Below are 27107 nucleotides of genomic sequence, written 5' to 3'. Positions count from 1 at the left end.
GAAGATCGACTTTGTTGTCGTGTCATCGGACTTGCGGCCGCATGTCTTGGAAATTCGGGTGAAGAGAGGGGCGGAGCTGTCAAATGATCACTACCTGGTGATGGGTTGGCTCCGCTGGTGGGGGAGGAAGCCGGTCAGACCTGGCAGGCCCAAGAGTATAGTGAGGGTCTGCTGGGAACGTCTGGCGGAATCCCCTGTCAGGAGGAGTTTCAACTCCTACCTCCGGCAGAACTTCTCCCATGTCCCGGGGGAAGCAGGGGACATTGAGTCCGAATGGGCCATTTTCCGCGCCTCCATTGTGGAGGCGGCTGACTGGAGCTGTGGCCGTAAGGTGGTCGGTGCCTGTCGCGGCGGCAATCCCCGTACCCGCTGGTGGACATCAGTGGTGAGGGATGCCGTCAAGCTGAAGAAGGAGTCCTACCGGGCCTTTTTAGCCTGTGGGACTCCAGAGGCAGCTGACAGGTACCGGCAGGCCAAGCGGGGTGTGGCTTCGGCGGTCGCTGAGGCAAAAACTCGGGTATGGAAGGAGTTTGGCGAGGCCATGGAAAACGACGTCCGGACGGCTTCGAGGCGATTCTGGTCCACCATCCGGCGGCTCTGGGTGGGAAAGCAGTGCAACATCAACACTGTTTATGGTGGGGATGGGGTGCTGCTGACCTCAACTCGGGATGTTTTGGGGGCGGTGGGGGGAGTACTTCGAAGACCTCCTCAATCCCACCGACACGTCTTCCAATGTGGAAGCAGAGTATGGGGACTTGGGTGTGGACTCCCCTATCTCTGGGGCGGAGGTCGCTGAGGTGGTTAAACAGCTCCTCAGTGGCTGGGCCCCAGGGGTGGATGAGATCCGCCCGGAGTTCCTTAAGGCTCTGGATGCTGTGGGGCTGTCCTGGCTGACATACATCTGCAGCATCGCGTGGACATCGGGGGCAGTGCCTTTGAACTGGCAGACTGGGGTGGTGGTACCCCTCTTTAAGAAGGGGGACCACACTCCTCAGCCTCCCTGGTAAGGTCTTTTCAGGGGTTCTGGAGAGGAGGGTCCGCTGGATTGTCGAACCTCGGATTCAGGAGGAGCAGTGTGGTTTTCGCCCCGGCCGTGGAACAGTGGACCAGCTCTATACTCTCCGCAGGGTTCTGGATGGTTCATGGGAGTTTGCCCAACCAGTCTACATGTGTTTTGTGGACTTGGAAAAGGCATTCGACCGTGTCCCTCGGGGAGTCCTGTGGGGGGTGCTCCGGGAGTATGGGGTGCTGGGCTTCCTTTTAAGGGCTGTTCCTTTTAAGGGCTGTTCCTTTTAAGGGCTGTAAGAGCTTGGTCCACAAGGGCGGCAATAAGTCGGACTTGTTTCCGATGAGGGTTGGACTCCGTCAGGGCTGTCCTTTTGTCATCGATTCTTTTCAGTTTTTATGGACAGAATTTCTAGGCGCAGTCAGGGCATTGAGGGTGTCCGGTTTGGTGACCTCAGGATCAGGTCTCTGCTTTTTGCAGATGATGTGGTTCTGTTGGCCTCATCGGACCGTGACCTTCGGTTCTCACTGGGACAGTTCGCAGCCGAGTGTGAAGCGGCTGGGATGAGAATCAGCACCTCAAAATCCGAGACCATGGTCCTCAGTCGGAAAAGGGTTTAATGCTCTCTCCGGGTCGGGGATGGGGTCCTCCCCCAAGTGGAGGAGTTTAAGTACCTCGGGGTCTTGTTCACGAGTGGGGGGACGATGGAGCGGGAGATCGACAGGCGGATCGGTGCAGTGATGCTCGATTTACCAGTCGATCTACGTTCCTACCCTCACCTATGGTCACGAGCTGTGGGAAGTGACCAAAAGAACGAGATTGCAAGTGCAAGCGGCCGAAATGAGTTTCCTCCACAGGGTGGCTGGGCTCTCCCTTAGAGAGAGGGTGAGGAGCTCGGTCATTCGGGAGGGACTCAGAGTAGAGCCGCTGCTCCTCCACATCGAGAGGAGCCAGATGAGGTGGCTCGGGCATCTGATTAGGATACCTCCTGGACAACTCCCTGGTGAGGTGTTCCGGGCATGTCCCACTGGGAGGAGGCCCCGGGGAAGACCCAGGACACGTTGGAGGGACTATGTCTCTCGGCTGGCCTGGGAACGCCTTGGGATTCCCCCAGAGGAGCTGGATGAAGTGGCCGGGGAGAGGGAAGTCTGGGTTTCCCTGCTGAGACTGTTGCCCCCGCGACCCGACCTTGGATAAGCGGGAGAAAATGGATGGATGGATGGATGGAAGGGAACAGACAGGAGAATAGTGATGGCTAGAACCCTCAGCTTCCTTTAGATGCTGAGGACTCTCCTCCCCATCACTCTAATTGTACTCCATCTCTCCATCTATGTCCCTCCTCCTCATCACCCCTCCCTCTCTCCCCAAACTGCCTCCTCCTTTCCCACTCTGCTTCTCTCTCCCTCTATTTCTCTCCTCTCCCTCTAACCCTAACCTCCATTTTCCTCCTCCTTCCCCCTTCCTCCTCCCTCTCACTCCCTCCCTCCCTCTCTCTCTTTAGCCTACTCTCTCTCCTTCTCTGATCCTTAATCCTGATGCAGGCCAGGGTAAAGTTAGTGAGCAATGACGCCTTCTCCGAGACTGACACAACTGATCGAGTGACTAATTGGTAATAATGACTCTTAATGGGCACAGTGCCACATGCGGGGCCCACATCAGGAGTTCAGGGGCCCTGATTTACGCCTCATTCCTCTTTTTGTTTGAGGCTGCCAGACGCCATTTCCCTCACACATATATCAGAGCCGCACAGAGATACGGTGCACAGTGTCTGTGTCTCCGGCCCGCACGAGCATCACTAAATCTGCCCGCTGCTTCGCTGTGGTAAAATCAGTATTATGGCTCTTGGTATTCATCATGGCTCTGAAACCGCGTGCGGCAGCACATCGCGGAGCTTTAAGGGGGCTCCAGCCTCGCTGACGGCTCTCGTTTTCCACCACCATCTTGTCAGACAGAGCCGCAGAAAGCCCGCGTGGGTGGCAGCTTCCATCGCTGGCGCTCCTCGATCATTAAGACAAGCGGCGCTCCCATCGGAGTGGAGGCGGCATGAGAGGTTGTTTACATACCGCCATCTCATCACAAACAAAGTGCCGCTAGCCAGCTAAGACGCCCCAGCGCCAACTCACATCTTTGCGAACCCTGACAGTAGGTGGCGCTCATGGAGACACAGAATACACGGTATCCCACCCCTGCCTGACACCCTAGTAGACTTCTGTAATGCCACGCTGGCTTTCCTTTGAATGTATTCTCCGAATCACATCTGAAGTATTTGATCCAGGTACGGAAAGGTCTGTTGATCTATAAGGGTAATATGACATTGCGGGTTACTGGGGAAAGGGGAGTTCCTTGGCCCCACCCAGCACCTGATGGTGCTCTGGGATCACAGCACACCATTAACCCCACTGATCTCCCCCACCCTCTCCCGTGGCCTCTGTGATCAGGAGCAACAGGCCCAGAAAATCCGCTGACTGTCATGTCAGAGGTTCCCAGGAAACGCCGAGCACAGGCAGATCCCATCACTGTAATGTGCGCCTTTCGAACCCCTGGCAATAACGACGTGACTGCAGTTCCAGATCATTCCATCCATATGTAAAGCAGGAGTGGGAATTCACAGTGCTGTTTGACTCAGGATGATGTAAGTATGAGTGTTTTAGGTCCAGCAGTGTTTAAGATGTTAAATACCGCTGGCAGACAAAACGCCGTAGCCAAAGCTCTCTACATAAACCCTGAAGTTTATTTTCTGGATTAATCGACATAATTCCTCTAGTCCCACTATGATTAGTCAAAGATGCTGGTGTCAGGGAAACTCACATGATGCAATTGTTCTTGGGGAAATTTGCATTCAGTGCCTGGCGGTATTGTAAGGGTGCAGGGGAGGGGGGTGTAATTAAGGCTCCGTTTATTAATGCAAAAAATGCCAGAATTTCCCGCAATCCAGACTCCCAGTGCAATGCACTCCGGCTTCATCAGTATTCCACCTGCTTCGAGTCTAAACAAAATCCGATATTGCGACCACCAGGATGGGCTGATGTCGACATCATACCAGCCCTTTTATGACACAGTTCCTGCTCGTGCTCATTGAGCCCAGCTGCCAATAACATTTGTGTGTTACTCGTCAGCGCGGAAGTCCTCATTTTTCAACAATTTTCAGACATAAACGCAGAATGCCGCCATCTGTGGCTTGCTGCGCCCTGCAAGCTCTCAGTGTCGTTTCCTTCGGATACGGAGTTACCTTTCCTTACTGTCGCCTGTGCATTTATATTCCCCAATTAGAACGAATGCCTAGAGGAAGATGAATGGCGAACATTCCAGCCAATCAGCTGTCTGGCAGCCGCTAGCCTGGGCCCGCTTACCTCTTCACAAGGTCCACTACTTATATAAAAGCAGAAGCATCCTTTGCATTTACCAAGGATATTGTTGGCAAAATAGAACAGGGGTCAGCGGTGTCCATCAAACAGCAATTACTGGGGCCTCTAAATTAGCTGTCAGCACTGACCTGTAACATTCTCTGGAGGATCAGGCCTCCAGTGGCTGGGAAACAAACAAGAGAGAGAGAGATAGGAGGGGGAGAGAGAGAGAGGGACCAGAGCCATGCTCTGAGTGACTGTACACATCGGCATGGCAACCTGTCAAGCGCAGAAGATTCTGCTTCCAGAGCTCCAGCGAGTACAACAGGGCACACACAGCTCCTTAAATAATGTCCACAGCTGTTTAAAGGTCTTTCCATCAATTTAACCACCAGGTCTGACATCAAAGCTTTTTCAAAAGATAAAAGTTATACCTTCATGGTGGGCTCTATTCAGCGTAACAGAATAAGCTCAATGAAGTGAGCAAAAGGAAAAACCACAAGTTAGGTGGGTGGGGCATCACTGCGGTGGGCAAAGTATCACTGGGGTGGGCGGAGTATCAGGGGGGTGGGAGGGGTTGAGTTCAGGCAAAGGAGTTTCAGGGGTGTGGCTTGCAGATTTACATGATTACAGCTGGGGCTGAAGCTCTGTGAGACCACAGCGGTGCTCTGAGACCCACTTGGCTATTGATGGACGGTCCTGTCCAGCCTGCCCCGTTAGCGCAGGTTAATTTCCCACGAAGACACTGGAAGTCGGCCGTCCATCATGCACCAAAAATGAAAAGTTACATTTTAAAGGGTTTTCAAATCAGATGCTGCTCCACTCATAGCCTGATGGGGGGGCAGAATAAAATAAAAAGAACTGACGTGCTTTTTCAGGGTTTGCTTGGGTCCACTGAGCTCCTGCATTGCTCCTGAACCACATTAGTAGATTCCCACGCCACCTACAACAATATGACAGCAGTGCATAGCAGTGTTACTGTGCTACTGTTTGTGAACTGGAAGAAGGAAGTCATTTTAAAAAATAAATTAAGAAAAACTTTTGTTGAAATGCACCAACTTGCCGATGGCGAAATCCAGGCAAACTGATGCATCAATGTGTCTCCATCGAAACGGTGCCATAATTTTGGACAAAAATATGTAAGCGAAGAAGTAATGACTGCATGGCACTTCGGGACGGGTGGTGGCCCCTGGGCACTGACAGCCCTGCCCTGGATCCCTGCAGAGGGCAGCCAGGCGGGACATGTTCCCGGTTCCATCACATTCCATTCTGAAGGCACGCCGGCGAGCTCACGCAGACAAACATGCCGGATTTTCTAAACGATCATTTAATGGGAACTGAAAACATTCTTCCAGAGCAGAAGTTACCCGAAAAATGACTTCCTTTGTAGTCTGAAGTTTCCAACGCACACGTGACATGGGTAGATAATGCAGCACACTATGGCTGGCGGGGAGAATTACAGAAGACACGGCTTTAATGGCGTATCCCAGCGAGCCGGTTGGCCCCCCGCATGGGCCAATTTAGCCCACCGACAGGACCTAGCGTATCCCAGGCCAGGCTCACGCACTCGATCTATCAATGCACTTGTATAGGAGGCACGTCCGGGGAATCACTAGGGGTACGGTGTCAGGGACATGGTGTGACGACGCGCTGTATGGACACCCTCTGAAGGACACACTCACACAGTAGCTCTTCAGCCCCCGATAAGCCAGTTATTTTCCATCTGCCTGCATTTACACAGTGGGCAAAGGAATAAACAGAGAGACAGAAACGTAAGCAGGTGGGGGGGGGTGATCCAAGATGGCTGCCTAAGGAACACAAAAAACTTGGGGGTTCACTGATGCCAGAAGGGGCACCTCTTCCTTCTGCCCTGCCCTCCTCTTCCAAGAGTTTGAAGTCCATGGAGGAGAGGGGGGAACCACATGCTCTTAGGATTGGGGGGGGGGGGGTAGCCCCCACAAATGACCACCTGTGTCCCCCCAAAATTGCTCACTCAAAGATGCTAAAAAAAAGATTAGCCTATTAACCAGGGGTGCTCACTCAAATGAATCATCTGCCCATCAAACAGACCTCCCCCTCCCATTGACCAATGTTAACGTTGCCCCCCCCCACGCCGATTAACCACTGTCACCATCACCACATTCTCACATAGGGCGCCCTTAGCACGTTGCCCTGGGTCTCCTCAGCGAGGCAAATCTCATAGCACGCTCCTAGCAGCGTGCCCAGAATCATCCGGAAGTTTGCGCGGTAGATGGGAACAGACGGCATAATTAACCAGAGTAAGTGAGAGACACGTCTGCATTACGCTGGGTCTCCATGTGCTTCAGAAGGTCACCCACTGCTGATTTTGTCTGTAAATATTGCTCTCTACACGTCTCCACATGTGTCGAGGAATTAACTGGATATTAAATGGTATGTTACCTACTCACTAAAGTACAATTACAGCTTGGGGGGAGGGAGCTAGCGAGTGTCATTTTCATAATAGTGTGAATTATGCTCAGTCATCTTGGCCAGCAACCACTCAGAAATGAGCTGCATTTGTGAATTATGTGCCTGTTTTCACGTACAGCTTAATGGACATATTTCCCAGGCCGAGCCGCAGGCCGCTTCGGAGCCACGCGTCTGTCAGATAAATATCAGGAAGCATATGTGTCGAGGAGCCGCACTTAAATTCTCCGCTTAACTGACACGACTGACGCGCCGACCAGACGGAGGAGAACACAGATAAATCCGGGCTCGTCACACAGAGAGCGTACAAATATCAAGCTGCTCCCTGAAAGAGGTTTTTTTAGGCTGATCGCTTTTGTCCATTTGAATATTTAAACGGCGGGAGGTAAACGAGGGCCTTCTCATCAAATATAAATCTGAGAGCGTGGCGTCACCCTCACATGCGTTTGTCTTCTTTAACAAGCTTCAATGGAGCCTCAGGATCCAGCAGAGAAAAGTGGGACATCAGAAGCCAGTGGATCACGGACGGCTGCCCCATCCGCCCTGAGAAGGGGGACAGACTGCCACTTACAGGTTAGACAGAAGATGAAGATGAAAGATAGATACCTTTTGTTTGACACCCGCAAACCCGAAATAATATTTCTTGTGATATCTCAGTTTCTGGGAACCCACTTGAAAGTAAGCAGTAAGCACGTCTGTTTAATATGAGGTAGATGTGAAAGCGGGATTCGTTTCAGTGACCTATCACAGCATAGCAGGCGTCTGGGGAACCAATTGGGATGCTCCTGAATGACTCCTTTTAGTCTACCAGAGAATAGCACTCACGAGGAGAAAATGAGGCAGGGGGCAGCCTCAGAATGCAGCTGAAAGGTATCACGGGAATTATGAAATAGCAGCGCGGCCTTTGAGGAATCCTGCCATCAAATCGATCTCGTCGAATCATAGCAGGGAACAAACGCTGCCGTCCGCAGAATCTGTGGCCAGTGCCAGCCGTGTAATCTGATCACAACGCGGATTCCTGCGGGGAAGTGATGAGGATACTTATGTACCACCAAGGGGGATTTGAAAAGGGCCGTGTTTGTGCTGCACTATAACAGCGGGGACCTCGGGAACGCCAGGCCCCGGCCTAATCGACTGCCATTGGACTCTGTGAATTGCATATCCCCTCTAGTAATCGAAGCCGCCTGTAATGAATGAAGATGGCCGCGGGCAGACAGCCTGTTCCCACCATTCTCCACCCATTTGCGAAGGTCTAGAAACATAAGATGAGGAACATCTGCCCCAAGGCCAAGGCTGTGTGCTTCCTACACTCTGCAGAAAACTCCCAGAGTTTGGTTCACTGAAACTACATGGAAATGTTGAGAGATTTTAAGCCTTGGATGGGGACCTTCACGAAGAATACAAATAAAAGGTAACCTACAAACTGGGGAAAATAAGACCTTCTCCGTTAGAGGAATCATGAGATACAGCTGGTAGGGCCATGGTACACCCTGGACAAGTCAGGCACGTACAGTGATTCCGTCCTCCTAGTGGCACTTGTTTGCCTGTACACAATGTCCAGAACCTTGAAGGAAATCTGTGCATGGGAAAACCCACAAAGTCCACAAACGTTGAACAGAAGGCTGATTCAAAGTGGATCTCCCAGAATGCTTTGCGCTCTGCGTCACTCTGAGAGGCAGAGGCTCTCTCTCAGCATCATCGCGTTGCCACTACGGAGCGCCTGGCCTTTGGCGTACACGGCGCATTGTGCTGCCCATAGCTGCACCTGTCCCAACATCATATATATTTAATCCGAACTGCAGTGGAGAACTCTCATCGCCGTAGCGACTGGAAGCTAGCATAAATTAAAAATACATGACACATGCACTTTGTTCCTCACATTTTAAAATGCATGTAGCGGCAGATAAATGAATACAAAGTATCAAATACAGAAAGAGAGACAGCAGAGACTACCCAAGGATGAGGCAAATGGGAACAGGCAACGTTGCTGAATCGGAGGTAATGTTTCTGGCAACCTGCAACGCGGAGAAAATGAAATGAAATAGGCAGAGATGTGGGAGCCTTCCTGAGTACTTATTTCCTACTGTTAACCTCTCCCTTCATGGCTCACAACCAGCGATTTTGTTACGAAAACACCACTGATACTGATATAAAACAGGCACCATGTGCACCCCCCTCGCCTGTCGGCAGCAGACAGGTGAACCAATCACATCATTGAGCGATGGTGTAAAGGAGCACTTGTCTGGGTAGGACCACATGATGCCCGTTGCTATAGACGACAGCCAGCCAAGGGCCCTATGCCCGTAGGGGTGTCCTACAGGAATGAGCAAAGATTTTTAAATTCTGGAACACGCCTTAAGTGTTCAAACTGATTCTAATTAAACAGCCTGTCACTTCAAACTTTGTTATGCAGAAACTTCCGGAATTCTTTTTACATGCATCTAGTGACTCCTGATAGGACGTGCAGCTGAAATGTAATTCGCTGGTAGCATTTTTGGCACAATTGTCCCGGTCAGACACCAAGCTCATTACAGGTTTTGTTTGAAAAAGCACATCGAGGGAAGAGATCCAAGGCAGAGAGAAGTGCTTCATTAATATTGTACGGAAACATTTACCTAATAACAATTAATTCCCCCTATCAGCCGGTGCTCAGTGGCTTCTTGCAGATCAGGGTGAACATCCAGACCCTGGAGCTTGCAGCGGCGATTAAGGGACGTTTAACTCAGGCACGGCGTTTAAGAGGAACGGTGGCTGGACCGTGAAAAACGACCGGGCTCCCGGCGTGAATTTGACCGATAATGGGGTAAATTCGCAAAGCACACCTTCCCGGCTCAGTGGCGGGCAGGTTTGTTGACGTCGCTGTGGCCTGTTTTTTCCCTCATGTTACCGACCATGATTGAGATGGGAGTCCCAGCTCTGAGATTCGGTGATGATCTAAAGCCACGATAATTTTCTTTTTCTTTTTTTAATTCCCGCTGGCCGCTCCATTTGTCCGAGCGGCGAGTCACGACTCGGGGAGATGGCCGTGCAGAATCGATTCACGTGGTCGGAGCCTTTGCCCCATCTGAACAGCAGCTCATTGCTCAGCACGCCAAGCCCGACGCCCCCGCCCCCGCCCCACCCCGAAGGGCTCTGGGGATGGCTTGGTTAGTCAAATGATCGATCTCCGAGGATGAAGAGGACTCTACGGGCGGTGCCAGACGCTCTATTTTAAATCATAATGCGTAATGAATTGATCGGCGTGTATACATCACGGAGGTCTCGGCAGTGGAAGGTCTAAGGTCTCACTAGATATAACATGACACTTTTATATAAGCACTGGGTTTGGTCGACGGAAATAATCATAGTGAACTATAGATTCAGTCAAGCTGTTTTTGTTTTAATATGCCCTGAGTCGCCAGTAGCAGGTTTTGATAAATTGCCATGGAGACCAATAATATTTTGCTGATATATCATTTCCAAAATTGGATGAAATGTGGAGTCTTTTCACAATCTGCAATCTATGAGTATTTTATGTTTGGGTACAATTTTGATCTAAATCTAAAAATAGTTTTTTTGCACACCTTCAATACCCAGAATGTAATCTAATAATAGGTTTGTTTTCAAGCTTCTAACCCCGTTTAATGATCTGTAACCACAATGATCTTGTGCTGAGTTCTTCCCAGCTACAGAAAGAGAACATGGGAGGGTCGCGTGTGCGTCATGAGGGCGATCAGCAGAGGGCGCCCAGTGTGTCCTAGTGGCTTGCTTACTTACCACGCTTCACTGAGCCACCTGGGGCAGCTTTGTATCTGACGGCATGTCTCAAAATGCAAGCAAAATGCCTTGTGCAAGTCCACGATGAAGACGTCACTTTGATGACACAAAACAGCTAAAGACCCAATGAGCGGAATTAGACTCGCTTCATGAGGTCACAGGACCCAAAATCAAATCTGGAACTTTAAAAAAGCAGGTGACTTGGGAAAAGACGAGATTAACCAATCACATATGTTCAATGTGTGTTTAAGGGATGCTGAGAGCATTAGATATAATTAAACTAGAAAAAACACACAGGCCAGTGAACTGGCAAGACCAAGAGCAGGGACTCCTAGGGGCAGATAGTCCCTGGGGCAGAGACTCACATGGGCAGAGACTACCACAGGCAGAGACTCACAGGGGCAGTGACTATCAGAGGCAGAGACTCCTAGGGGTAGGGCCTCCCAGGGGCAGAGACTCCCAGGGGGCAGATACTCCCAGAGGCAGGGACTCCCTGGGGGCAGATACTCCCAGAGGCAGGGACTCCCTGGGGGCAGATACTCCCTGGGGCAGGGTACTAGAAACGGGCTCTGGACGGCATCCGCTCTAAGCAGCAGATTGGCAGGCATCCCACAAGCCGATGTAAATGGATTATTAAGATAAAACAAAAATCCATGCTAGTAAGTACATACATGCGATGTTCTCGGGCAAAGGGAGTATATGCATTAGGGGTAATTGTGTTACGGAGAGGCCTGGAGCAGGAGAGCCCCGCTGAGTCCACAATGGGGGGGGGGGGTGGAGTGTCCCAGGGCAAGGGCAGGGCGGCTGAGGGTGGGGCAGTGGGGGTGGGGGCAGGGGGGTACATTATCAGTTTAACATTTCGCAGCAAGGATGCAGACCGGGGCTTGCCTTAGTAACATTGTCTTTGGACCGGTGGGGGGTTATGAGGGGGGCCGGAGAATGACTAAGAGCAACATCGATTTAGATCCGCTGGTATCAGTGGCCCCAAGCGTAAGGGCTGATTTCCCAGTGTGTGGAGCATTCGCTGGTTGGAACACGAGGCAGTGAGCAGCACGGCCAACACCGAGCAGGAGGCCTGCCTTCGAGACCTGCTCTCACGTCAAACGGGTATTTCCTGCAAATACCCGAAACCTTTCCAGCTGACTCGGCCCTGTCCCTGAGATTTGTAGCCCTGACTCTCCTCCTGGGTACCGTCATTAATTCCGGAGAAATCCGTAGCCTTTTAAAAAGAAAACATCCCTTCAGGACCTCTGGCAAAGGGCTTTGAAACCAGCCTCAGAGCCGGCAATTGGCCCTTTAAAATGCACACGCAGGCTTCGCCATTCACAGCATTAATTACCAGCTGAGACCATTGTGACGCGCTAAAGGAGCGTCAATCCCGTGAGCGGCTTCACCCTTTCGTTCCTTTTCAATTCGTCACGCCTCTAGCCCAAGTCACACTGCTAGACAAAGTGACTTTAATTTCCTGTTTATACTGCTAGATATTTGATTTGGACAATTCGTGGCAAGTCCATCCATCCATGATCCATCAGTGGCTTGCTCAAATATAGCGGGAGAGTCCCTAGATACCGACATCCTGGGGGTTAATGAGTTCTTAACCTCACAGGCCACGTCCTGTCACCTGTCTGTGATAAAACATCGGTCCTCAGGTCCGGTCACCCTGATCAAACAGTCTGAGAGAGGTCAGTGTTATTCCAAAATCACTAGCTAATATTGCTCGAGTACCCAGTCGCACATTTCCTCCTGGTGCACATCCAGTACTCCTCCCAAAACTTTCCTGATTTATTCCGGCGTGCCCGATTGGGGTGGCTATTACCCATCAGGAGGGAGTCCCAGAAGGATGAGGTTCGGCCCCGGCATCGCCCGCGCAGACTCGCCACACTCGCTCACACCTGCCAGCTCAGCAAACGAGAGGCCATCGCAAAGCTACAAACGATGTGGGGGGAGGGAGGCATTAAGGGGGATCATGGGTAATCTTGCAGACCATCTGAAGCCAAACCTATTGGCCCCTTTCACCCTTTTGCATTTGGCTCTGAAAAGGTTCACTTCACCGCCGCACGGCTGACAAATCAAGTATGTGACGTTCACTTTTATCTACTCCCAGCAAAACTTTACAGAGTTGTCTTTTTTCACGTTTGCTGCACAGCTGCCTTTGAGAAATGAGGACGGTAGCAGCAGAACTGCTTCTGTAAAATCACCTAGAGTTTCTCGTACTATATATAATACACACATTGAGGCACACACTCGTAGGCTGTGTGTTTAGCTATGCGGTTTTGGCCACGGTTGGTTCAGTGGCGATTATGACTAATGGCATTTCTGCACTAATTATCTGTGATGTGATTTTTACGCTGTCTCCAGCAGGGCCCGGTGACTGCAGATCAAGAAACGCCAGGCGACCCACTTGCCGGGGGAGTTCGACACCGAGGGCAGAGGAGGAGGTGTGACCCACTGTCTGGTTTGAGCAGCTGAGCTTCTTGTTTTAACACGTGATAAAAATGCACTTAAGTTAAATATGGAGACATCTCAGGTTGTGGGGCACGTGTCAGTTGAGGGAATTGTCCAGAGAAGGAGCGACAGCCTCCAGCACGAGCATGGAGGGGAATGCCAGGGCAAATAGGGGATGCTTTATCCAAAGCAGCATCAGACAGTCCCTGGGGCAATTTGGGGTTAACTGGGGGCCTAAAGGTGAAACCAACTTTGCGATTAGAACCAGTGACCTTCTGATCACAGGCGCAGCGTCCTAACCCTCTGAGCCATATATCGTCCCCCATCCGCTTGGTAGGGGTTTACCGTTCCACACAATGCCCCCCCATCCATCTGTACAACCGGAAAGTCAAAGGCGCTTTAATAATTGGACCTCAGCTTGTTGGGTCACCGGCCAGTGCTGACGTGGCCTCTGCAGAGCCCACGTACCTGTTGCAGTTCGCAGGCGGGTTGGAGGGAAAATAGCAGTTTGCTGGCCAGAAATGCGATTCTTAAGGCGGCTGAGGGACGGAGTGAGCGTGCCGATGAGATGGAGCGCAGACGCTGGCAATCCACAGACTCCGAAACGGCGCCGTATTGCCCTCAAGCGCATTTAATGCCCCTTGATGGCAATCATTAGAACGCCTCGATGCCTCACAAAGGGTGGCGGGGATCCGACAGGCCGTCGTTATGGCAACCCCGCTCACAATCACGATGGAGTGCTCAGTCGGGTCGCCCCTACCACCACTGTCCTCTCTGCTCGCATTAAAACGGCAGTGTTTTCAGTCGGCGGAGCAGCACACCGAGGGCCTGCAGTCCATGGTACAACCCATGTGGTGTTTTTTGGCACACAAGCTAATCACAACCTTGCAACACAAGTGACTGTGAGGAGCTTTTCGAGAAGCCGGATAAATGCTGTAGCCTAGGCCAGTGTTTCCCAGGATCCTTGTCATCTAGGCCAGTGTTTCCCAATACAGTCTGGACCCCAAAATGGTCAGGACTGGCAGCAACAAGCTGCCCTTGGAACCTAACCCACGGTATTTCTCCTTGTTAACCAACCAGAATCTAACATCATAGATGTAATGCAGGAAGTCAGTGTGACAATTTCCTTCATTTAAATAAATAAATTGAAGAAATAATAAAAGCAAGGAGAAGCCGTGCTGCTGCAGCCATCAGTAAAATACTTAATCACTCAAATACCCATATAAATGAATAAAAACTCTCAGAAGTGTGTAAAAATCTCATTCACACAAAAAAGTGCAAACATAATGCTATGTGGTTTATTCCTCTGTTATGTGGGTGGGTTTTATTTTTCTGGGCCACGCCCACTTTTCCCGCATATCCAATCGGAGCAGCATCTCTGACTATCCCACATTTCTGATCTTCAGGTTACCCATGAGCCAAGGGGCGAACTCTTTCAGACAAAATCCCCCTGACCAGCACAGCTCGGAAAGGCTTCTCACGCACCGTTTTTTTTTCACGAGATACACGCGTTGTAGCTGTGCTCCACTCTGAAAATATGGTGGGAGTGGAGGGGGGGAGGTTCTAGAAGGCATCAGTGGTGTTAAGATAATGTCCCGTCCTATGAAAGAACATCTTTGCCCTTCAGACATAAATGAGGGTTAAGCTCATTTTAAAAACCACTTTCCATCACAGACAGAGGGACATTAACATGGTATCAGCCCCCCTACTATTTAATTTGATGTTGTCAACCAGGGAGACGGGAGTGGTGACAGTAAAAGTTGTCATGGGGGGGGGGGTCTTTTCGAGGCCCCTATTTTAAAGAAGGCCCCTGCGCTTCAGCCTGGGAAAGCCTGTGCATTACATGCCGCTAATCGCACAGCAGCAATCTCCACTAAACAAGATCTGTCTCTTCTCTCTCAGCCTCTCTCTACCCCCCCCCCCCCCGCCACCCGCTGAATCTACCAAGATCTCAAAGACAGGAAGCCTTCTTTGGCCAGTCGCTGACCTCCTGGCTTTGGCTTCTGGGAAATCGGCAAAGCAGCAGGCTGAGCCGAGCCACTCAAGGCTAAAAATACCGAAATGGGCCTCGTCTCGCCAGGTTCCGCCCGGCCCAACACAAAGGTCACAGGAATGGTTATCGGAATGAATCTGATTATGTTTTAATACAATATGCAATCAGGAGACTCTATTGATTTTTAACATGAAGAATTACCCAAATGACTTGGAGCGCACACAAGAGCAGCCTGGCAAGAGCGAAATGACAAAAGAAGCCTACCATTCTGATTAGTTTTGAAAACGTTATTTCTACATTCCATAATTATATGCTGACACTGGGTGAACATTTTTGGAATTGAGATCAGTCCCAAGATCAAGCTTCTTTAAATTAATATGTCCGGTGCTACCCTGTGGAAATAACATTTTTTCTGATTTTTCTGCAATTTCACCTATTTAACAAAACCCACAGCATTATCACGCACGACCATCAATCAGGTACCAGCGATGCATGTACGGTGGCCCTGAAATACAAAACATGACAAAATTAAGAAAATGCAAAAAAAAAAAACAAAAAGAAAACTAATTTTTTTTTTAGAAATCCCTCAAAATGAAGGAATCATAAAAAATGTATTCTCAATGTTTTTTAGTTTCTTAACTTTTTTGGGTTTTATTGTACTTTAGGGACGCTGTACATGTATCTCATTACAGCTGTTAGCTAACGGAACATTCACCAGAACTACTAACTTGTATTGTGATTTCCTTTTTTTTCGCCACAAAAGGCACATAGATTCTGTAAGCCATTGAGCACTTGTTTATTGGTGGGGGTGACTGGAATCCATGAAACACTTAAGGCCAATCGACCGTCTATAGCTACATTCTGACATCATCATCCCAGCGCACTGGGGGTCCAAAAATGGCAAAAGCACAAAGACAGGCTGGGACAATGGACATGAGACAGAATCTGCCTCCACATGCAGGGAGCATGCAGGTCCGTCATGGCAATGAAGAGTGAACAGCATTTATGGGCTCGTTCCTGTGAAAGTTCTTCAAAACTGCCAATACGAAGATGAGCGTGCAATCAGACCTTAATGCTGTGGATTGATGCCTATCCCCTCCCGTCACCACAGGCGACGGATGAGAGGGTGGAACGTCCCCGCCCCCCCCAGCTACAATGCACAGATATTAGAAAGAGATGGGGGAGAAAAGAACATGGCAACTCACCTTCAGGATCACCACACAGCGTACACTGTGATTCTACAGACGGGAGAGGGAGAGAGAGAGGGAACAGGTGGTTATGCTGTGCTCAGTGTCCGGACGGCAACGTGGGTCAGGCGGCAGAGGCGTGGGCGAGAGCAGGGAGGCGGCTCTACACCAGTCAGCAATGCGAGTTCACAGAGAACACAGATCACATGGGGGATGAGCTCACATCTGACATCAAACAGAACTGCTGAATAATCAGGGATTTACAAAAAAGGGTTCTGACCCAGGGAGCCTGACTGAAGTCTAATTACAGATTCGTTATCCAGCCATCTATACATCGACCGCTTAACTTTGTCAGGGTCACAGGCCGGATTCATTATATTCATAAATAAGTCAAACATGAAAACAAACTCCTTGAAGGTTTCTTGTGGGTGTTGCACCACTACTCCGGGGTGAATATGGTGATTTCCCATGACACCCGGTCCTCTCTCATCCATGCTACAGAGTTCTTCTGGAAAGGCGTCACGTGAAATGCATCAGATGGAATGTGATCTGCACATCCTGCTTCTGCAGAACCATAGGGACCAAATCAGCCTCCCGCCTTCCTAAGCACTCACATGATATCGGTAGGGACATGCCCCTAATGTCCATACCCAAAGATGCCCCTCCCCCCCTTCAAACACAGCTCCACAGTCCTCTGACACATTTATAAGAGCTTTGACTGGCTTCAGCACTTTACAATTTGACTGGCAGGGCACCATTTTAAATCACGTCTCAAAAACAATGGTCCTGAAAGGCCCACGCGCTTTCCCTGTCTGTTCATTCTCTTTCTTGTAAACAATGCCATACTACTTTCCCATACTTCATCTAGATATATCTGGTGTGGGACAGAACTGTTTACACCAGCAAACAAACAGACACTTGCATCATTCATCACACTTGCTGTCTTTACCTCAGCAAATACGGGCTCCGGCTTCATTAATTATAGGGAGTTGTCACAACAGGTCCATTAGTGTGCTTAACCCCAGCCCGTAGGCCTACAGAACCCTTCCCTGCATATGCAAATATCAGTTGTACAAACGGATTTGCTTATAGGCTGCACTGAAGAAATTCTTAACCGCAATTGGTCGATTAAGATCAGATGAGTTTTTGCGTGCATACAGACACCGGCTCTGATTGGCTTTGTCTCCCATCAATCATCTAAAAAAATCAAGGCTGCCTATAAGTGTATGTGGTCTCTCATTTAGCCTCTCTCCCAAAAGAGTGCTGAAAGCTCTCTGTTCAATAAAATGTTTTATTGTTTTATTGCTGTATTATTGGGACTGGGTGATTTATTACCGATCATCAAAACCTACCAGAAAGAAAACGTTCCCACCAGCCGTGAGCGAGTGTGAGTGTAGCACTAAAAGCCTAGACACGTTATGATTTTATAAAAAAAAAAAAAACGATGCAGAAACGTCATCACTGTGGCCCAGAGGAATTCTATTCCCATCCTCATCATTGCGGTTAACAATTAACATTTGTTAAATGGTGCAGGTTCAAGTCGGAATAACCTCTCTAGCATTTGCCATAATCTATGGGGACACTGCAGGCAAAGTTATTTCCATTCACACCTGTTCCCTGCAGAGTGTATCCAAGCAGTTGTGGAAATTGGTTTCGTTTGTTGCCTCGGCGCGCTTGTACTTCAGGTGGAACATGGACCTTTAAATTCCCTTCACAGGCCTCTCTGAATTAATCTTCAAGTTAGCCCCCTTCCCTGAGGTGACTGAGACCCCCCTCCCCGCCCCCATGGTCAAACCACCATTGACAAGGTTTAAGCACAGTTTGTTCATCATGACTGGTTGTAGTTCGTGTCCTGCAATGGACTGGCACCCTGTCCTGGGGGCTCTGCACTACACTGCCCGGGATAATGTAAGAGACCTCCCCCCACCCCGTGACAATGTTCTGGATATTGATGTATTATCGCTTTGGGCAAAAATGTCAGCTAGATAAATAAATGTAAATGGATGTGCAATTAGGAGATGGACGGATGCATGGTGTCGTATATTTAATTCTCATCCATCCATCCATAAAAGCAGCCAACCATCTATCTTCTATAATCTCGAATTCAATGCAAGGCTACAGATAGCCTAGAGCCAATCCCAAGAATGCAGAGCAGAAGGCAGGGGACTCCCTGGAATGGGATACACGCCCAACAAAGGACACAATGTGCAGGACAGCCTATCACAGGCCAGGAGACAGGGGCCATCTTGGAATGGGATGTCAGCCTATCACAGGCCAGGAGACAGGGGCCACCTTGGAGTGGGATGTCAGCCTATCACAGGCCAGGAGACAGGGGAAACTCTGGAATGGGATGCCAGCCTATCACAGGCCAGGAGACAGGGGCCACCTTGGAGTGGGATGTCAGCCTATCACAGGCCAGGAGACAGGGGGAAACTCTGGAATGGGATGCCAGCCTATCACAGGGACAGGGGGAGGGGGGATCCTATGGGCACAATAAAACAAGCTGTAACCATACAAACATTACACATTACCATGAAAACACTCCAGCACACCCTTGATTAAACAGATGTATTTTCAGATTGTCAATCAGAGCCAATTTCCAGCAAGAACACAGCACGTAGCGAAACATCTGATTAAAATCCTGTAATTATCAAGCTCACGTGCCTGAAGAATTAGCGCGTGTTATGTATGATCAGCCGTCGCTGATTACACACTTAGGGAACGGCAAGGAAACGCAAACGCTACGCAGTGCCTGATAAGTGGTGGGCATCCGGCTCGTCTCCTTTTTATGTTATAAAAAGAAGAACGTCTTAAAGAACAATGAGAATTCCTTACACGCTGCCCTATTTAAGTCGTCATATTTTACACAAATTTGTTCGGGTCATTTTGTTGGGTGTAATTAAGTTGTGTTGAATTATTAATACAGTGCGATAACACCAATATGTTCTTTTTGTTATCTTACAATGCTGTTCACAAGCAAAGGAACCTGCTTTCTCGCACAATTTCATACTACTTGCTTCGATATTACTTTCATTAAGGGTAAAATATCCTTGAATGAAAATGGCTATATATATGTGCAAATAAACGAAAGCAATTATTCAGTCTGAACAGGACATTCTTCGCGAGTTTAGCACTGATTTCTACGAACGCCTTCTAAAATAATCATAATGTTTTATGGCTAAATTAAATCCTGCTTAGATTTGACGAAAACTACAATCTCTAGCACAGATCTCACTAATGAAATGAATAGCTATCAATTCGTAACATTCTATGAAGGCCCATCCACTGCATTTTTGAATCAGTGAGCCCATAAGCCATCCAAAAATGGCCTGTCGAATGCAGTCTGCACACATCATTGAAGGTAGATCTAGAGACAATTGTATCATAAGCACTTTAATACACGATAAACTTATTCGACATCAGAAGCTACTGTTTAAGTCTGGGTTTTTTTTCCCTGTTTATGATCTGAAGTTTTCGTATTTTTGCCAAAACTAATGAAGGTGACTCACGTCATATATTTCTGTCAGACTTACGCCTCCTTCTTCAAGGTGAGGCTGGCAGGCGGAGTGTAACTCCATGGATGAAGTCAGATCAGCCCCCGTGTGCTCACTCTGTCGAGTACAGCGAAGTCGGCCGCTAAACAATGTGGTCTGGACCAAAGTGTAGAGGAAGGACACATTCTGCTTTTTGTCAAATGAACAGCTTATTCGGGATGCAGGCCAAGGTTCTAAATGTATATATGTGAATGTTTTCCTATATAATGTGTTGTCGTTTTCATGCCAGGCGTCAGTTCCTCGCGATATCATCACTTCGATATGAAAACCAGTTTTCCTTTTAGAAATTGCTAACAAACTAGTTTGGTGAAATTGCTGTGTAACTAGGTTATCAGTCACCAAGGGAGCAAATTAGCATCATATTTATTTAAGTTCTTGCCAGTCAGTCTGGAGCTGTAAATAATTATGAGGGCTCTAGTGGCATCGGCTACAGACGGCGGATGCCATCGATCGCTGTTAAATGCCCATCGATCGCTGGTCCTGCTTGCTCACTAACATCGATAAGCCCGTTCTGCTAACTATGCAGTTATGCAGGGCATTTTTAATTAGTGACAAGGACATTTAAGACTGAAGAAAGGGGAGATCCTGCTAATTTTGCACGTGAAAGCTACTGTACCCTGAAGTCCCACCAGGACAAAACACGCCAGGCAAATAACGGAAATCCTATGCTGACCCCAGCCTATGGTTACACTGAAGTACAGGGAAATAAAAACTGAAGCAAAACTCATTTCCTGACTGTGGGCAAAGATGAAAAACCAGTGCCGGCAACTCTCACGCATCTGGCGTGACACTCGTGCTTTCAGACTCACACACTAACGCAAATCTATATTATTCCATTATAAACCTAAAATTAGCTACATCAAAAGCACTGGGGCAGTTTGCTAACCCTACAGACTCTTTGAGAGGTAACAACAATTACATACGTAAATACATGTGCATGAGTGTGCAGATTTGTCTCGAATTGAAAACCTCAGAGCAGCCAGTCGACCAAAGTTGGCAAAGCAGGAAAACTAATCAAAAAAGTTGCACGTTTCTATCAGTCATTACAAACAAATCAACCTTCAAATTCTTTAAAAATGAATACCAAAGTTGCAGTTGACTGACTTGATTTACTGGTGCAAAATTAGCAGATAAATTGTGGGAGAATCACATAAGCAGTCAAATGCACATTGTTTTGTGTGCAGCCCAGTTCAAAATTAATATTCTAAACTAATGAATTTCTACGTCAATGAACAGAATTTCTCTCACACACATTAGTGCTGATGTCTAGGTGTATGTGCGCAGTGGACAACGGTTTCAGTTTTTCTCCAATTGATCTTTGCCTGACCATGATCCTACCCACTACTACCTTCTCCAGTTCTGTTAGACGTCCTGCCCCAAATGACAGGCTGGGGGTTGCTTCAAGGCTTCAAACCCCAACACCCAGCGACACCCCAGTGTGTCGAGAATAATTACAGTGTGTCACCGGGTGACAGCTGCCACCCTTCTCGGTGACCGCACTCCGCTCGCCGGCAGAGGGGGAGAATACTCTCGATGAAAGACTTAATAATAAAGCTCTCTTGATGGGGTGCGTGCGTTAAAAAGCGCCGACTGCCCCCCACCCCCCCAGCCTCATGACCTGGGATTACCAGGATTGGGAACAAGCAGAGAACACGGATCGATGTGTTCCACGGAGGAAGCGTCATACAATCACGATATTAATTACAAGTCTGGTGGCATTTATGGGATCGCTGTCAAGGGCTTACGGTGTGCGATCTCCTAGCGGAGATCTCCTCAGAACATCAGCCCGTTTACAGCAGATTGGCATGTCACTGACACCTTACAGGCTACCTGTGCTAAAATGGTCACACCATCCCAACCACTTGGTTGTGGCTTTTCATTCTGGTTTTCATTTTGACATTCTGGTTTGGCTAATCGAAACGGATCTGACAGACACCCCCGCACACAATGCACTATACTCTCAAGCTCCCTCGGGGTGTCTGCGCCCTCGTGTACTGTCCTGAAACCCCGGACAGGTCCGCCACCCGTAGACAACATGAGGGGAGCTGTTATTCAGGAGCAAAAGCAGAACCTCCTACACGAAACATCCCTTCCTGTGACCTCCCAAGTCAGTAAGAACAGAACAGAGTCGTGTCTCTCATGGAAGTTCTTTCCCTCGCGACGCACGGTGAGTTACACACTTCCTGTGTACATCTGTTTAAGCTGGGCGTGTCATTGCCTTTTCAGACGGAGCAGCACCAGGGGCCCAGACAGAACCGCCTTCCCTTTGAGAGGTAGAAAGCGAATGCATACAGGTATGGTAATAATAAGATTACACGCACCACAGTGAAAAAATTAACAGCCACCACTATAGAACCGCACCCCTGCATCTGTGTGTAAATGTGTATTTATGTGTGCACGTATTAGTATTATTTCCAGGGGACAAGTATTGACTAAATGTCTGGAAAATACCGGTAACTCCTGAAAAATCTACTTTGTAGTGACTTTCAACACAAGACAAATGCTTCTTTAAGAGTCTTCATAGAAGAGGTTTCTGAAGGAAAATTAAGGTGTCAAAAAGTGCTAAAACTAGCTTTTCCCTTGGTTTCTCAGGCCCTGGTTTCTGGGAAAGCTGGAATGGCTCGGCGCCAATGATTGCAGTGGGTGTGGAGAGGTCAAATTGGACCGGAACATTGACGCGGATTTGCAGGGCCAGTGCCGGACAGGAGAGGGGAGGTAAGAACTAAGGAGAAGAAAAGACGCGTTCTGTAAACAGACAATAAAGTCCTGCTCGGACAGAAAGGAAATGAGGGAAGACCACACAGTGCAGAGGTGTAGAGAGCATCACGCTGACCTTTGGGAGCCAATGTAAAGGCCACCAGACTGGAATTACTGTCAGAAATTACTGTCTCGGAAACTATCGTCACCTGACACCCCCCCCCCCCCCCCCACACACACACACACACACACACACACACACAAGGCCACCCCAGCATACACATCCCAAAGGGTGTTTTTTAATAGGTGCTATATGAACCCTGGGGGCTTTGTGTTGACCATGATTGGTATTTACTATATTTGTCTATATTTTTTAGCATCTACATTTCTCTGTTGTGCATCTTGTGTTGGTTTTTGTGTTGTCTTTAATCCCTGTGTGTCTCTGCCCTATTTGTTAATTGTCTATTGTAACAGCCGTGGCCGTGTGGCAGTACAGATTCTGATAGTGATGTGTGAGCTTAATTTCAGAGTCGTGGGGGGACACGTGTGAGTCAGGGATATTGTCCCCTTGCAAGTCCCCCATCCAAACCTTGCCTCTAACTCTCTGTAATGTCCTAAGACCTCCGATCTTTTCTCCATGAGGCGTGAGGGTCGGTCAGATTCACCCCCATTCTTAGTGATGGCGTCCATCACTCACCGAGCCGCTGGGGTGCGGCGCTTGGCCCGTTCGCTGGGACACCTGAGCACGGTTATTGATGGGCCCCTTCACACCTGGGCCTCCCCCAGGCCTTATTGGAACATCTATCTCGTGGACTCAGCCCCCACCATGGCCACCGCAGCCTCACAGATGGTGTACATGCATCACGGGTCAGCTGATGCGGACGGCGGCTCGTCTGCCTGGGGTGCTGGAAGCGTGCCGCCTTTTCCACATGCTCACCCACAGGCCGTGGGGCAACAGTGGAGAGAAACGGACTCCCGTGGAACCGGCAGCCTCCGGTACAGCCGCTCGGGTTCGCACAGGGGCACCTGGACTGGTATACCCAGCAGGCATGTATGCCAGCACTCAAACCCTGCATTCGCTTGGTGCATTTGCCTGTTGGCCACAAAAAATGATTACGCTGAGAGCCCCAAAGTGATGCAAAAACAAGAAACACGCCCCCAAATAAACCTTCTAGACAGTCATCTCCGCAAGCTGCTAATCTGTGCAACCTAAACAGAAAGTGACACTATTACCTTTGGGCCATCTAAGAGGCTGCCCCGTTAGAGTATACTATCCAGCTGGCAAACCTCCTCCAAGACTCTCCTAAGATAGCCGAGCATCAGGACAGTATGGGTGTATGAGTGTAATTAACTGTAGCACATTGAAGATAGTGAGATTAAAGGTCTTGGTCCTGACTAATTAAAGCTAACGAGGCCAGCGCACCAGGCAAGAACAAGCAGCTGCTGCCGCCGTTGCTCCTCGGCTGTGTGGCTCCTCCCATGGGCTTTGACTGCACCAATCACGGTGAGACGAATATGAATGGCCACGCCCCTCTAAGGCAGCTCGAAAAGTCAGATCCCCGAGCTTTAATCCTCTCGGACTCGACCCAGAGGGGGGGGGCTCCACTTCCTCCCCAGCCTCCCTGGCTTGATTACTCTGCTGTTCTGCTCTTTGACCGTTTTATAGTTGGAGGGGGGAGTTCGTAGCTTGCTTTATGTTGGCAATTCATTTAACAGATTGCGCTCGATTCTGACGGTGGCTCATTGGCATCTCTGAAGATTTACAGGAGACCGGCGTTCATATTTTAGGGGGAGAGATGATGGAGCCTGCTAGCTAAATCACGCGCCATCATCTGCCCACGAGCAGGTCGCTTTAAAACACACCTCCAGCTCCGAGGAACGCTTACCAGCTGTGAGACACTGAAACAATCACAACAGCTAATGATCTGTGTTTGTGTGTCTGTGTGTGTGTGAATCCTGACATGCATTTCCTCATCTTTCAGTACCTTCAGGCATGTGTAACAATCACAGGGAAAATCATTGAGCTCCACTGAGTTTAAAATCATAATCTAATTCATTATAATTTCACATTTTTAGGACAAAACAAATTTACATCCATTGGTTAGTAAGAAATTGAGAAAATCTGGATTTTGGAGAACATACAATAAAACAACCTTGTTATTGAAACATAAACAGTAATTTCATGATGAGACATTCTGAGCAGAGTACCGCAAACTCCAACACCAACTTCTAGACGGTGAAGGAAGTTCTGCTCATGAGGGAATTTATAGGTTATTCATTTGCGCACATATAATGGGGCAGGATGTCGCCAAAGTTTTATGGGTCTCTCTCCGTTCTCATGGTGACGGGAGGCACCTCAGATGGTTAATAACGGACTGCATTACCATGCCTGAGTGAATATCAGGAAAAGGGCTCCAGTCCTCAGTAACTAAGCAACCGCATCAGCAGTATGGCTGGCGTCAGGCTGCAGAGCACAGATTAGGGGGACACTCTAGCAGACTGGGGGGGTGGGGGAGCAGCTTAACACATTGAAGGCAAGAGGAAAATGCATGAAAGCTGGTTAAATGAAAGCAGCGTAAGTGCAGCCCCATGACGGTGAGGTGGGGGTGGGGGTGCGCAATCTGCACGTTCGCGGTTACGCAGCGGACGGCGGCGTTGGGGATGGCAGACACGGTTGCCAGGGCGACGCGCGCCGAGCCTCCGCTCAAGAGGCTTGCGTAATCTCCCACAGCAAATATGCACAATTCTGAATGCTGATTCCATAAGTTTCCCGAGCTTTGTCCCAGTTCCTGGGCTGTTAATAATGAAGTAACTCGGATATGATTCCGCTCTCAGCGCGGAGTCTGAGCTCCGCTCTTCCTGCCTGGGGACTCCCAAGGAGAGGGGAGCCCTGGAGGAACTCCAGTCTCACTGCCCAGTATAAACACTGCTGCCCTCCATGTTGAGATGCCAGCACCCCGTGGAGCCCAGAGTGCCCCACGTAGCCCAGAGTACCCGCTGGAGCCCAGAGCACCCGCTGGAGCCCAGAATACCCCACGTAGCCCAGAGTACCCCATGGAGCCCAGGGTACCCCATGAAGCCCAGGGTACTGTGTAGAGTCTGGAGCACCCTAAGGATCCCACACATGACCATCTTCCGAAACTCCGCTGGACCATACCAGCATCCTGGCACAAAAGCTGACCCCATTTAGCTGGGAAGACGGGGAGAACATGAAGCGCCTGCAGCACTCTAGACACCAAAGATCACAGGGCTCGCCTGCAAAGTGCTGCCTGCTAACGAGAGCCCATATGGAGCTCCTTCCACACCGTTTCTTAATCAGCTCCTAACCAGGCAGACGCACCCAGGCAAATATGACCCATGTGTCCACGCTGACTAAGCCCACTCCAAGCCCGTGCCTGGTCCCTCTGGAGCCAGCACTAGCCACCCAAAGCACGGCTCCAAGCTGTTGTCAAAACACATATATTTCTGGGATTTCCAGGTGCAGGGTAGCCCAACTCAGCAGGTAGGGCTAAGCTGCTCCAGGACAGAACATGATGCCTCAGCCTTCAGGCTCATGGCAGCATGTAACGGGGGACATTGGATTCACGCTACTAGGGCAGCACACAGCAGTTACACAACCAGATGTTTCTAAGGAAGAATTGTGGATTCATTCATTATTAACAACAACATGTTGTATTTGAGAGGTCTCTGTGCGGAATTAATGGAGTCGAGAGCTTGGCGGTGGACTACCCACAATGCACTGCATCAGTGATCAGACTGAATTCAGCTATCGGCCTCCTGTGCCAAGACAAACCTCGCCGCTTGGCAAAAAAGCCTTAGCGGATGCCCAGAGCCATGCCCCCCCAACCATCTGCACTTCCTGATCTAGCTAAACCGCACGGCGGCGATATGCAGATCACCGTGTCCCGATCACGCCGGCGACGTGCCCAGGCTCTGTGAACGGTCAGCGGCGGTACGCCGGCACTAGCGACATTAAAGGCCTGTGGTCACTGCTGCGGCTGGTGTCCGCTGGAGCCCCTCTGGGATTTACCGTCCACACCAGTCACAGGGAGACTGACCTCCACGATCACACCCCCTTTTACAGGACAGTCCAAGGGTCATGTGGGGAGGCCGAAGCTAATCAAAGCTACTGAAGAACAGAATGGAAAGGGCTGTGAGAGACGGCCATTTTTGCTCCATGGTGTGTCCCTGGATATAATTAATATTGGAAATGGATGGATAGATAGAAAACCCACCTTCTTTTGAAAAGATGTGTACCTGTGGGATGAGGTTGCTAGGAAGGCTTTCATCTCTTGCATAAACACAAACAAATGTATTCCTTTAAACATGCACAACATTTCAACTTGGCAAATATTGATTTCATCCTTGCCCATTAATGACAGAGGATTTAAGTCACAATGTGAAGAGTTCTGCTTCTAATTTACATGTTTTTACTGATATATCTATCTGTATGTATGTATATATCGCCATCCAATCCAACTCTCACCCAGTGTGCGGCCCAGGTGAGTGTCTCACCCAACAGGTATCGACAGGATGGATGGATGCATTTTTTTATTGCCCACTAAGCAATATTCTTACTGTCAGCTTCGACTCGGAAACCGATTAACCTGCTCCTCGCCAGCATAATTACGCTTCCGAAACAGACAGCGGAGGTACACTTTAGGCAATCTCTACACG

At 49.3% G+C, this 27107-nt stretch overlaps 2 protein-coding genes across 7 annotated transcripts in view; one reads left to right on the top strand and one right to left on the bottom strand.

Annotated features, from left to right (window-relative positions):
* The window catches only part of dlgap2a (discs, large (Drosophila) homolog-associated protein 2a), a 135899-nt gene that overhangs the window by 53179 nt on the left and 55613 nt on the right, over positions 1–27107 (bottom strand). For all 3 annotated transcript variants that reach the window (XM_023808299.2, XM_072698724.1, XM_072698723.1), the window contains one exon: positions 16198–16230. In XM_023808299.2, coding sequence (XP_023664067.2) covers positions 16198–16230 — 33 coding nt within the window. The remainder of the gene's footprint in view (positions 1–16197; positions 16231–27107) is intronic.
* LOC140578303 (uncharacterized) overlaps positions 1–27107 on the top strand; it is a 49845-nt gene that overhangs the window by 19414 nt on the left and 3324 nt on the right. The window contains exons 3-6 of one of the 4 annotated variants that reach the window (XM_072698726.1): positions 7262–7371; positions 12916–12992; positions 21960–22027; positions 22326–22448. In XM_072698726.1, coding sequence (XP_072554827.1) covers positions 7262–7371; positions 12916–12992; positions 21960–22027; positions 22326–22448 — 378 coding nt within the window. Of the gene's footprint in view, positions 1–2699; positions 3639–7261; positions 7372–12912; positions 12993–21959; positions 22028–22325; positions 22449–27107 lie in introns of those variants that run through there. The other 3 variants (XM_072698725.1, XR_011982394.1, XR_011982393.1) reach the window with 3 other exon arrangements.

Source organism: Paramormyrops kingsleyae, chromosome 14 (genome assembly GCF_048594095.1).
Source record: "Paramormyrops kingsleyae isolate MSU_618 chromosome 14, PKINGS_0.4, whole genome shotgun sequence".
In the NCBI taxonomy this organism is placed as follows: Eukaryota; Metazoa; Chordata; class Actinopteri; order Osteoglossiformes; family Mormyridae; genus Paramormyrops; species Paramormyrops kingsleyae.
The sequence above is the reverse complement of the archived record's forward strand: the minus strand, read 5'-3'. Positions and strand labels throughout refer to the sequence as shown.